At 39.6% G+C, this 13,320-nt stretch overlaps 1 protein-coding gene across 1 annotated transcript in view; it reads right to left on the minus strand.

Moving 5' to 3' along the window:
- Nucleotides 1–3,499: 3,499 nt before the first annotated feature.
- Nucleotides 3,500–13,320, minus strand: part of ephb6 (eph receptor B6) — a 40,574-nt gene continuing 30,753 nt past the window's right edge. Inside the window, exons 6-19 of the mRNA XM_067601247.1 lie at nt 12,802–12,957; nt 12,242–12,513; nt 11,668–11,749; nt 10,778–10,902; nt 10,515–10,677; nt 9,611–9,725; nt 9,462–9,517; nt 9,032–9,148; nt 8,689–8,936; nt 8,357–8,575; nt 8,103–8,252; nt 6,741–6,925; nt 6,472–6,630; nt 3,500–5,093 (exon numbers count right to left, since the gene is read on the minus strand). Of these exons, the coding sequence (XP_067457348.1) occupies nt 4,988–5,093; nt 6,472–6,630; nt 6,741–6,925; nt 8,103–8,252; nt 8,357–8,575; nt 8,689–8,936; nt 9,032–9,148; nt 9,462–9,517; nt 9,611–9,725; nt 10,515–10,677; nt 10,778–10,902; nt 11,668–11,749; nt 12,242–12,513; nt 12,802–12,957 (2,153 nt within the window). The 3' untranslated portion in view covers nt 3,500–4,987. The remainder of the gene's footprint in view (nt 5,094–6,471; nt 6,631–6,740; nt 6,926–8,102; nt 8,253–8,356; nt 8,576–8,688; nt 8,937–9,031; nt 9,149–9,461; nt 9,518–9,610; nt 9,726–10,514; nt 10,678–10,777; nt 10,903–11,667; nt 11,750–12,241; nt 12,514–12,801; nt 12,958–13,320) is intronic.

Below are 13,320 nucleotides of genomic sequence, written 5' to 3' on the forward strand. Positions count from 1 at the left end.
CGCTTTATGGTTCAATCCACCGTTAGACCGGGAACTCCTTTATCATGCTGATCTGAAATTATTGGCTGTATCTTTGTCACCTTAAAAGTGAAGCGATAATGGTCCAGTCCCTAATCCCAGTATATCAGTCCCTTATCACAGGCTTGTCTGCATTCCACTAACTACCATAAAAAAAACCTGCATGGCCACTATGAAAATTCTGCAACATCATGACAGTCAACACATTGCGGTCATTGTTCCTACTGAACCGTTAAGGAAACCTGTTTGGAAATTGCAAGCATGTATGTTATAACACGGGTTTGTAATTTAAAGCAGATATAAAGACACGATTGTCCATGTTGCAGTGTTTTTGTTGTCCTATAACGTGTATATGTCACCAGGTGAAACTGGGATTATATCATGTTATTTGGTTAGTGGAGTAAATATGTGGATGATGTGTGATTTTCCAGCAAACACGCAGTAAAGTAGTTTCATTCACAATGATTTAACATGTTGAGAACCATTGATGTGTCAACAGGAACGATCACAAACATGATAATTGCCACATTACAAAGACCATAATGATCATTTGGAGGTTGGCAGCATCATGTCCGATGAGGGCATGTCACTTTCCTCTCCAGGTGGAAAACAAAGCCAGCGGTGCTTTTTTGTTTTGTGAAATTATATTTTTTTTATGCAAGTAGTTAGTTGGTTAAAAAGCAACCAACTGCATCTGAATCACAGATTTCATTTCCATACAAGTGAATTATTTGTAAACTGCTGAATCAGTCAACTTTTACAACATTTCTGGTCATCTCGGTTGTAGTGTACAGGTATTTTGCTGCACCATTTATAGGTCATGACTAACAGACTGGTCAACCGCAGGATAAACAGGGTTTAGGGAGACTCTGGAGGCCCCGCTAATGGCGGCAGATACGGCCGTCATTCAGCATTGTAGAGATAATAGCTGTTTACCAGCGGCTGAGCACTATCTTAGTCGTGTCATAAAGACCAGTGGTTTCCATTCTGTTAATGTCTTTATAAAGAAACAATAACACCGTAAAAACATGATTTTGTGGTTTGCGTGTCTACTGTTTCTGCACATACGTAGCAGTATGTCTTTCACAACACTGTGTCAATTTGAGTTGATACACCACAGCAAACAATCATTTGCAGACGTATTTGGGACATTTGTGACAGCCAACAGATGCTCTTATTCAGAGTGACTTAACACAATAGTGCTCAATTATCATGATTAAAGGATGGGTTAACTGTTTTTCAAGTCTGTCCTAAAACAACAGCCAGGTGCCCATATGAACACTGAAACAGGTTTTGCTCGCTGTAATCATTCCTCCTGTTCATACTGACTATTATAAGATCTCCTCCAAATGATGGGGACCAAAATCCACAGTCCTCGTTTTGTGTGTCTGACTTGAAAAATTGGGATCCTGCCTTTTAAGAGATAAACAGGACTCTGTGGAGCAATATCATTATAAATTGGGAAAATATAATATTCCACCTCTCGTTTGAGTGATTCTTTTATTTCATTTTCATTTTCAGTGGTGAACGAAGAATTCAAATCCTTCACCCAAGTAAATTACTACAAAATTACCAAATTATCACACTATAAAAATACTTAATTACAAGTAAAAGTTGTGTCTTTAAATTTTACAGAAGTAATCACCAAATTCACTCCCAAGTATCAAAAGTAAAAGTTTTTATTGTATTATGCTCCCCCTCCTTACAGAGTCATTATACACATTATATTGTTATTATTATAGATTCATTGAAATGTAAGTAGAAGTATAAGGATACCATAAAATTATATGATAATTATATAATAATTTGTGAAGTAAAAGTGTCTTTTGAACGATTCTTTTATTTCATTGTCATTTTCAGTGGTGAATGAAGAATTCAGATCCTTTACTCAAGTAAATTACTACAAAATTGTGTAGAAGATAAAAAAAAAAATAAGAAAAAATTATGACACTATAAAAATACTTAATTACAAGTAAAAGTCTTTAAATTTTACAGAAGTAATCACCAAATTCACTCCAAGGACAATGTGAAGACAAGTTTCTACACTGCAGTCTGATACTATTCTAGATCAGACTGGCAGAATAACGTGGAAGTTGTGTAAGCGTTCTGGTTATCAGTCCAGATCTGCTCTGATGTCACCAGCAGCAGCAGGACATGTGGGAAACCAGTGTTTGTTCTTCGCCTCCTGCTGATCCCAGCAGATCCCAAACCCTGATTCCACCCAAACCTGCTGATCTGAGGAACATGAATATTGTGAAGGTGATATTAGTGCATCAAGGTGATTTTATTTTTGCAGCAGCATTTAAGGCAAAAGCTGGTGTGTGAGTTTCAATATTTCTCATCTATGATGCTTCTCCGTATAGCGAATAAGGTCACAAAGATGAATATGGTAGTGAATTAGATGGCCTTGCATGATTTTATGGTTTGAACCAGTTTATTAAACATTAAACTCTGGTTCCTTTGTTAGACACCATTGTGGACGCTGATGGATGTCTGTTCATTTATTTTTAGCACCAACCCATCAGACTACAAGATATCTATCAATTATAAACCAATGATAATTTGCAAACGCTCCAATTCCAAAATTTGTTTTCATTCAGTATTGACAATATGTATGAAAGTTGTGCTGATGATGGTCCAAAATAACTAAACCTGAGAGCGGTGTAGCTGTATGAGTGGCAATGATTGTTGGTAGGATGATCCACCATTTTGGTCCAGATTGAAATATCTAAACAATTATTGGATAGATTAAATCTTGTACAGACATTCATGGTCCCCAGAGAATTAAACTTACAGACTCCGGTGATCACCTGACCTTTCCTGTAGCACCAGCACATGGGGTTCATATCTTTGGTTTTGAGTGAAATATCTTTACTGCTATTGGATGGACTGTCATGACATTTGGTACACACATTTGTGAGAATTAATCCTAATAGCTCGGGGAATCAGTTAAGTTGTCATCTAACATTTTCCATCTGCAGTTTACATTTTTAATTTGCCCAAATCTTTTGTTTATGACAAAATACCTTCAAAACTAATGACATTCCCAAAAGCCTCATCTGTACTTTGTGTTTTGTGCTAATTAACAAATGTTAGCATGCTAACACCAAGATGGTGAACATGGTATACCTGCTAAACAACATGCTGACGTTAGCATTTAGCTTATATTTAGCATATCAGTGCCTAAGTCAAGTCTGTCAGTCCTTTAGCACATGGCTGTAGACTAATTGTTTCCTATGTGATTGGACCTTTTTTATTTAGTGTTATATAAGTGGCACTTGTGCACCTTGATGACATTACAGCATGTTTTGATGATTTTCTCTTTACTTTTTCATTTTCTGTTAAATTTTCATGTCATTACTGTCCCCCAAAATTGACTGGAATATTATTGTTTCTTAATATGCAATTTAAGTGTCAAGCAGACTTAGATTTGTTCAGATAGATGCCACTGTAGAATAAGGAGCAAATGCAATTTCTTAAATAAAATCATATCATTTATTTTACAAATTTGCACAATTATGGAATAGTGAACACTCATACAAGTAAACACAGCTATTAATGTGTGTAGCCTGACACACTTGTCTCAAACACACACACACACACACACACACACACATGGAATTGCACACGCACACACACACACACGCACTCACACACACACACACACACATACACACAGCGTCATGTACAGCATATACCTGATGTACACATTAACACAGCCTTCTATACAGCACACATGTTAGAGACACACAGGTACGTACTTACAAAGCATTAGGCCTCCTTTCTTCAAGTGTAAATCAGCTCAGATTTTGTCCATCTTACCCATTTCACACATTCACAATGCTTTAATGACTCAGTGTCTGTACTCTAGCAATCAAACAAAACGAGGTGAAGTGTGGAAGGTACACATAATGGTGGGTGCTGTTCTGCTCCGACTTCATCACAGATGGACGCGCGTGTTTGCAGCTGAGGTGAAGTTTGTCATACTACAGTTTTATGAGCTCTGCTGTCGCTGAGAGGCCCTAAAGTGAGAGTGAGTCGTACAAACAGGGCTGCTGTCAGACCATGGATATGTCTTTCATAGAGGGGAAAACATGGCATACAGATTTTAAAATCATCTATTTGTTTAGGTTTTGTTTCCCTTGTTTCATGGCAGTGATTCATATCTAACCTCAAGGTTTGCAGAACTGATTGCGGACTGGTGGTTGATTTTACTGGGACACTGAACAAACTATACAAGTTTCTGAAAGCTAATGGTAAAACCTTATAAGGCAAACCATAGGCTGCTAGGTAGTATACTTACACTGTTTTTTGCTAACAGTTTTCAGCATTTGGCGTTTTTAAATAGAGAGGAAGTGATACAACTTTACAAATAACTCAAAAAGTATTAGAAAAGGGTTTTGATTGTCTTCACGCAATTCTTTGAGGAGAGATCTCCATAAGTATTTTCACAAAAAAATATTTTCATAGTTTCTCAATGAGGGCGGGGAAATCGAAAAGTTTAAAGAAATGACAGCAGTGAGACAAACCGGACGTGAGAATACTGAAGAGAGGAGAAGGTGAGAGGTAGGATTGCAGATGGGTGAGGAGAGAAGAAGGCAGACAACAATAAAGTGAAATCTAGTGAAAAACATCGAGGAATCTTTAAAGTCCTCCCTCTCCTCGGCAACTCCCTAACCTCACTTTGATCTGGACTGCGGCTCCCGTAGTGCATCCCTCTTCTTTTATTTGTCTTGAGTGACTGGCAGGAAAAAGTCTGATCCTCCTTTTCACCCCTTCTGTTTGTCGTGTCAGGTTTTAAGAATACAAAGTGGCACTTCATGCTTAAAGAAAAGCTGATTTTGCTTTAGGTTTTGGCTTAAAAATAATGCTCCATCGAAATGAATGCTGCTGCAGAAACCAGACACAACAAGCAGAGGAATGTGAAAACCTTAGAAATCCACGGCACAGGTTGTTCTGTCGGTGGATTTCACACCTTCACCTGACCCTGCGTCAGATGGGCCCTGAGCTGCTGGGCGGCACTGGAGATCTTCCTCTGGTGTCCCAGCAGGTTCACCCCGAGATTCTGGATATCACTGAGAGAGCAGATGAAACCAGGGAGCTTAGTACAACATTTAGCTTGTTTTGTGTCTTAAATGGTAATTTGAAGGACAATACTGGTGGTTTTGCATGTTTTACTCCATAAAAGCCCAGTGGAAATCCAGAAATTGTCTTGATATTCAAACTTGCCCTGATTCATCCTAAAGCTTTTCCTTCATACTGTGCTTTATTTTATTTATTTATTGAAATGTTATTTATTTTCCTATTCTTTCATTTCAACTTATTGTGAGGCAGTTTGTAACCTGAACTTTGAAAAGTACCACATATTGAAAGTTCTACTTACTTACTTAACAAAGTACTGTGGTAAGTAAGACATAATTTATAATATAATATAAAAATATAATAATATAAAAACAGCTGCTACTCCGGAGAAATATCAAGGTGGCTATCCACATCCAAAGCAAGAGACCTTCCTTGAGCAGAGACAGGAGCTACTGTCTCTCCCTTTATACGATCACATGAACATGAACAAAATTTCATACCTTGGACTTGTGATTACAACTAAACCATCTCCATGACAACTGAGCAACTCCTTCCTTGAGAAAGGCCACAAGATGCGGTTGAAAACTTTGGAGACACAGAGTAAGTGGACCTTGTGTTGAGATTTTTTTTTTTTTTTTTTTGTTAAGCAGCTGTTTGTTCAAATATGAGCCTCTAAGCTCAGCTGTTACTCAGCTTCCAAAGTATACAAATTGTTGAACATGAAAGTTCCTTCTTGACCTCAGAAATAGATGGTCAGTTGCTCAGTTGTCATGACAACTGCTCTGGAAAAAGCTAGAAAGTGAACCTTGACTTAAGGTTTTCTTTTATTTATTTTTGGTCATTATGAAAAAAAAAAGTGTAAATATACTTTAGTGCTAATGCTGAGGCCATTTTCCTACCTTTCATGTAGCTTCTAGTTTAAGTTTGTACAAACCTGAAACTTGCTTATGACAGGTAATCACAGTTAACATGAAGATTTATTGTTGTCAGTGTTATCTTGGCATCATAATACAGTAGTAAGCAGTGATAAGAAAGTCTTTCTTAGTGGCGTGTTTCAGGAAACTTTCATCTAAGATTTAAGTATCAGCTGCCAGAAAATATTTCATTCATGAACCACATAAAGCAAACCAGGAGGATAAAAGTGTTTACTTGAACATAAAACTAAAAAAAAAAAAAATTGACAAGCTGTCTGCAGGAAATCTAAAATGATTATGGTTTGCTTTGGAAAATGATTGGCAGAAATGTAAAATATACAAGCAATTAATTAGCAATAATTAATTAGCAATAATTAATTAGCAATTAATGGGTAAAACCAAGCAAAACCACCAGTCTTTTTTTTTAACCTGAAGGTTAATGACGAACTATACTCACTCCATGGTGAGCCTGCTGACTCTGTCTAACGTGTCCAGGTGCGCTTGATCAAACTCATCTTGATATCTCTCCATCCTCAGGGCCTTCAGCCAATCACTGACTGTTGCCACTGACGATAAGTCTGTGGGGGTGGGGCTGAGCAGTGGCTGAGAGCAGCTTCTGTAAAAAAATATACAAGAGCATGAGAATCCACGAGTACAGAAGATTATACATGACCTGCTGCCTCTGATATGTTTTGCGCCAGTGTTTGCTGGAAGCTGCAGTCTCACCGAGTTGGCTCTGCCTTGAGCGAGGCAGGGTGCCTGATGAGCCGATCCAAGGAGGACAGGAGGGAGTCGAAGCCTGGCCGGTCCCCTCGATCAGCCTGCCAGCACTGAAGCATCAGTGAGTGGAGGCCTGGGGGGCAGTTGTGGGGGGCAGGGAGACGATACTGGTCTGCTACTGCCTTCATCACCTGCCGGGAGGAGACATTAGACATAAGCAGGGCAGATGGTGCGAGTGGTCTTGAGTAATTGCCTTACATAAAAGGTCACAGACCACTGAGGGCTTTTAAGGGTGACTAAGAGAAAATTATGCAAATTTCCATTGTCTGGTATTTTGTCACCACTTTAATGTGTCAGTTAAATAAAGAGGGGGGTGAAGAGTGTGAAGCACATTTATTTAAACAGTGGCAAACATATTTTAGGTGCTGGTAGTAGTCCCATGTTGTAAGCCATTACACTTTTATTCACTTTTAGATTTAAGCGTTAAATATTGTACATTTTATACTACTATGTTTATTAAGGGCCCGTAGCTGCTTTGCAAAATGAGAGCTCATAATACATTATTCATTGTTAAAATTTAAATAGAACCAATGAAGTCAAATAAATTTTAAGTCTTATAAAATATTTAAATATTAACAGTTAGTGAATTAAAGTACTGTTTTTGTGCATTTTTTACTTCATTTGAGCTTTGAACATGATTCCCCCTTTTAAAAGGTACGATAAACAACATTAATATATTTAATACATATAATGCAACAGTAAAACAACACACTTTTTTACCTTTGACTCAGTAATTGCAGCTTAAGTAACACTGAATGAAATACTTGTACTTTTTTCATTAATTTGGGTGCATATTTATAACTTAATTCAATAGTTGAACATATAGAGATGACAGGATATGAATGGAAGCAAACCATGGACATTACAGTTCCCCTTGACCAGTGGTTCTCAAACATTTTCATATCAAGGACCCCTAAACTGACACAAATGAGATCATGAACCCCCATTTGATAAGAATTTTTTCCAGGATCCCCAAGCTGATCAGCTTTTGCTTTTAGATGTTTTGTTACAGAAAGTGTATGAAACCCATGACCAAAATAGTCACACATTCTGTCATTGTGTTACTTATGGAAGCAATTATAGTGAAAATAAATGATTCCCCTTTTTGCTGGGGACCCCCTGGAACCCCCTCAAGGACCCCATGAGAGTCCCCAGACCCCACGTTGAAAACCACTGCCCTAAACTACCAAGGACTTTTACTATGGCATATTATTACCCTGTATTACACTGTATTAGTGATACAGTGTGTTTCCATCACTAATTGATACAAATGTTCTCTGCTCAGGCAACATTCTCCAACATACTCACTTCCTGGTTGCTCATGTCCCAGTATGGACGCTCTCCATATGACATCACTTCCCACATAAGTATGCCGAAGCTCCAGACATCACTAGCTGAGCTGAACTTGCGATGTTGAAAGGCTTCTGGTGCCGTCCACCTCACAGGAATCTTGCTTCCCTGATGGAGGACAACAGAGGACCACGACAGTGAAGCAGTGAATTACGTCACACCGGACCAACAAATCAGAAGCATGTACTGTAAAAAAAGCTCCAAGTACATACCAGTGAGGCAGTGTATGTTGGTATATTGTGGTCCAGACCCCTCATGAGTCGGGACAGGCCAAAGTCAGACACCTTGCAGACCAGATTGGAATTGACCAGTATGTTCCTGGCCGCTAGGTCCCGGTGGACAAAGTTTCTCTCAGAGAGGTAACGCATCCCTGCACCAACTCCCCTGAGCATCCCAACAAGCTGGAGGACGCTAAACTGCCCCTCATTCTCCTGAAGGAATCATAGACCACAGGATGGGAGAAAAGAAGAGATTTTCTGGTTCAGATGTAGTGAAGCATGTGTGCCAAATATGGTGATTTGTGGGTGTGTTATTGTCATCTCACCCTGAGGAAGGCGTCCAGGGGCCCGTTCTCCATGAACTCAGTGATGATCCTTTCTGGAGGGCTGCGAGTAACCACACCCTCTAGCTTCAGCACATTGGGGTGGTCAAACTGTCCCAGGACTCCTGCTTCACTGAGGAACATCCCCTTCTCTCTGTCGGACGCTCCCCAGCGTAACGTCTTCACAGCTACGAGCACCTCCCTGCGACCCAGTGGACGGTAGCGCCCTCGAGAAACCTCCCCAAACTGGGCTGGAGTGGAGAGAAGGTGTAATAGATTACATTGTGTAGACAGTTATGATATATGTACAACAAGATTTAAAAATAAAACAGAGAATCAGGCCTACCTGCACCAATCACTTCCTCAATCTTCAGGTGAGTAGGATCTATCTCACGGGCAAACTCTTTGACCGCCTCACTGGGGTCCTCATAAGTGGATGGATCCACATAATACTTCACTCCACCTGGATAGAAAACACACAATTTTAATCATGGTTTGACATTTTAAATATCTCTGCATTTCAGTCGTTTGAGACAGAAATATAATAAATTATTTGGTTGGAATCTTTAATCTTGTATTGCTCAGTAGAGTTCCCCTATTTAACACCATAAAATGTACAAAGATTTAATGTATGTATAGGAGTAGATGTTGATCACATATGGAAAGGTTTCTCTTTATTTCTATCTCAAAATAGAGTCTTGACTTGATTATTTACTGAATTTTAAGTATAAAGACTTCATTATGGAACATAAACTGTCAAATATACTCACACTCACCTCGGTTACTGATGTACCTCTGGAGTCTGTCGCTGTACGGACTCTCCCTCCTCTTACTGCAATGTAAACAAAGTAAACAAAATGTGAATGAACATAATTTTAAAAATAGATCATATATGTCTGGTCATGTGCATAGATCAACCACTTACCTACGAAATACCACCACAACCACAATCGCTGCCACGACGAGGAGAAACGCCGCCCCTCCCATCACCGAGCCAACGAGCAGAGGAAGTCGATTCTGGATCTGCTGTGAATGTTCCTCTGACGGAGAGAAAGTGAGAAAGATATCAGCTGTTGACACGTCTCTGAGACAGTCTTTGACTATGAGAGTCTGCAAGTTTTCAACTGTTTCCAGAGCTGGAAACTAAAATAAATACAAACATTGTTGTTACCGTAACTGAGTAGGGTTGTCATGTTGTTGTGCTTCAATGAGCACAGACTAAAATCACCAACTTTCACTCACAATAAATACATATTTGATATTGTGCTCAACTGCTATGCAAGAATTAGGGAGAAACCTATAGTTTGGTTTTGTTATGACAAAATCAGGAAGACAGTTTACAATATAACTGAAGTTTTCTTTGAACATCTTCATCCATAGTCTGTGAAGAAACTTCCTAATAATGAAAAGCTGGTCAACATTTAACATCCTTCTACAGTGATGGAGAGAAAAACGATGTTTTCATATCAAACTTGTTACATTATACTGTTGTTACATTAGGATGAAACTGACTCACTGTGATATTCAGAACAATCTTGAAAAGGGTCCTTAAAACAAAATGTTTTTTTAAATGTTTTAACACAATAATCTTACCTTGAGATTATTACTCTCAGCCAAGAACAAAGTAAAGACGCATTTGTTGATCTCACTGACCTATTATTAAACAATTGTTTTACTTTCATAAGTGATCTGAAGAAGAGGACTCCTACCCTAAACACGGTAAATTCCACTGCTTTATATTCTTTATATAGGAGTGGATTTATATATATATATAATTGGAGGGTTTTTTTGCATTTGTCTCTTTAACTACTATTAAATGAATGTTGTACCTAGAGGCAGCGTGGTGAAGTAGATAGTGTTGCTGTAGGGGCCGTAGCCCCGCTCATTTCGAGCTCTGATCTGGAAGGCGTAGATGGATCCGGGAATCAGAGAGGTGACAGTCACTGTGTTGGTCTCACTGTACACACTCACTGCACTGTCCACATCTGAGGCCTGAGGGAGAAAGAAGGAAGGACATCCAATGAATCCTGCATTGGGTTTGTTTTTCTTTGTGCATGTGGGTCCAGTATTCATAAAATGTATAAATGTTTACCTTGTCATAGTATCTCAGCTGATACTCCAGGATGTCTCCATTGGGCCTGTCTGGCTGAGGCCATGAGAGCGTGATGGAGTCTGGGGCACGGCTCAGCTGGTGCATCATGGGAACTGTACTGGGAACTGTGGGAGACAACAGAGCTTTCCTTGAGAGAGCTGATGATTGACCAGTTATCCTGCCCTAAAAACACACAATCATCCTTCAACTGTGACTCAGTAGGGTTGTGTTGATGTGACCACATGGGGGCAGTGTTACAGAGAACTTGAGGAGGAGATTTAGTAGAGCATGAAGACGGTCGAATGGGAGTTTTTATGGAGCACCAAGCAGGATCCAGTTACAGTAACTATGCTGGCTGGCTAGACCAGTTAAAGGGAATTTTCCAGCATTCCATTCATTTAATCAATAAACTCAGGGAGCACACACAAGTAGATTTTTAGATCATTTAATTTCATAGAGAGCTCTAATCAATCTTGATCAGTTTCTTGGAAAATTGTATAATGGTGTACTTAGTCTGCACAATGCCCCATTCTCCTCTCCTCTCCTCTTCCCACTGGTCTACTTTCATCTCTCTTTCTGTCTATCTTTTTGTCTTCCCATCTCTCATTTGTCCCTTTCTTCCTCTACAGTGACTATAATGGGATATGAAAGGATATTGTAACCTCGAGCAACCTCCTGTCCAGAGAGCAGGAGCAGAAAAGATGGAGCAGAGAGAGAGAGAGAGAGATAAAAAAAAAAAAACAAAAGCCCTAGACACACACACACAGACACACACACACACACACACACACACACACACACACACACACAGTATCTACGCAAACATGATCATCAGAACAACTCTTCACTTTCATCTCATTTTTTTCATCCTCTCTCTGCCCCGCGCTCACCTGACTGGCTTGTTGTAAAATTGATGCTTGTGTATCGAGCCGGAAAAGGGCTCAAAGCTGACACCTCATTCATTGCTTGCACCTGTCAATAAGAAGAACACACAGAAGTGACATACAAACCTTTTTTTCTACTTACTTTAATGACATGCTTGTCTGAAAAAACAATGCCTGACACATGCAGCTGCAGTTTGTCCGCCGGTCAACAAACACCAGTAAATGGGAAATATCTGCCCATTATGAATAAGATATAAGCCATGATTTAGTCCAGCTATGCCGAGCTAAATAATGAATGCTAGTGTGTATTTGCTGATGTGGAGCTTATGGAATAATACAGTACAGATACAGAGGACACTCCTCCTCTGTGGCTTCAGGAAATCTTTCACCATTCACAAAAATTTCCTAAAAATAGGTTCCAGCTGGCTCCGCTGATTCAGGACAAAAATTCACCAGTAATCCGAATTAGCCATAAGTGCAGTTTGAAGCAATTATTAAAGCTCTTATAGATCATTTTAGATTAACTACAATGTGATAAGTGATAAGTTTTGTGCCATTCACAGACAGTTTTCCACAGTACCTGTATGAGATAAGTGACTCTGGTCAGCAGGTTGTTGAGGGTGACCTTGGTTTGTTTTAGGTTGGTCTGGGAGGGACTGAAAGTCACACCCTCCCCACACCAGGAGCATGATGCTGGGTTGGTGAAGGTGGCTGAGGGGCAGATGCGACACACCACCCCGTACCACACTTCACTGCGGCCTCCCATGTCCACTGGAGGGCGCCACCTTAAGGACACCCCACCATCGCCACTCTCATACTCCCAGGACGGTGAGACTGGAGCAGATGGAGGAGCTGTGGAGAAGAGGAGAGATACAGAGTAGGAGTTTGACATATATAATATATGTAGTGTACACTTAGATGCTGGCAGAGACATTTAACCAAGGTAAAGTAAAGGAATAAAACAAAGATAGGCTGTGAGAGGAAGATAAATACTAGTGATTAAAAAGAAGAGGTTGGATTTTGGTCACTGACTGTACATCTTGGTTCTCACAGCCCAAGTAAGTGACAAATGACTCCACTGAGGCCCCATGAACACCTCCCACAAAGCCAGGCATAAACAAACAAACAGACAAAGCTCACTTGTGCAGGCAGAGGAGTTGGCATCATTGGCTGCTCGGTAAAAGCCGCTGCGACATTCACACATACTCGACCCCTCCTGGCTGGTTCTGCTGTTGGAAGGACATACCAAGCAGGGAACAGAACCTGAAAGTGGTTTAAAGTAACCGACTGCACAGGCTGCAGAGAGACAGGAAGAAACAGGAGGATTGAGCTTTATTCACAGTTCATAATCAAATAAATAAAGTGATCTCTCTGAGTCACATTTACCTGAAGTGATAATGATCATCTTTAAAATCTTGAAACAATTTATTAATGGTGTCGGAAAAAAAATTAGAACAAAATAAAAGTTAAGCTGAATTAAAACTACAAGATCTTCTATTTGTGATTGAAATGCATTAAAAAAGTATTACTGCAGTATCAGTTAAGCTTGACATTACTTATCTCTTGTTCTGGACCTTTCCACCATATCTCACATTCTTCATCAACAGATGCAGTTTACTGTCGTACTGTTCCATGATGTCTGCTGATTAAGACTGTTGG

Source organism: Thunnus thynnus, chromosome 10, assembly GCF_963924715.1.
Source record: "Thunnus thynnus chromosome 10, fThuThy2.1, whole genome shotgun sequence".
Taxonomy (NCBI): domain Eukaryota; kingdom Metazoa; phylum Chordata; class Actinopteri; order Scombriformes; family Scombridae; genus Thunnus; species Thunnus thynnus.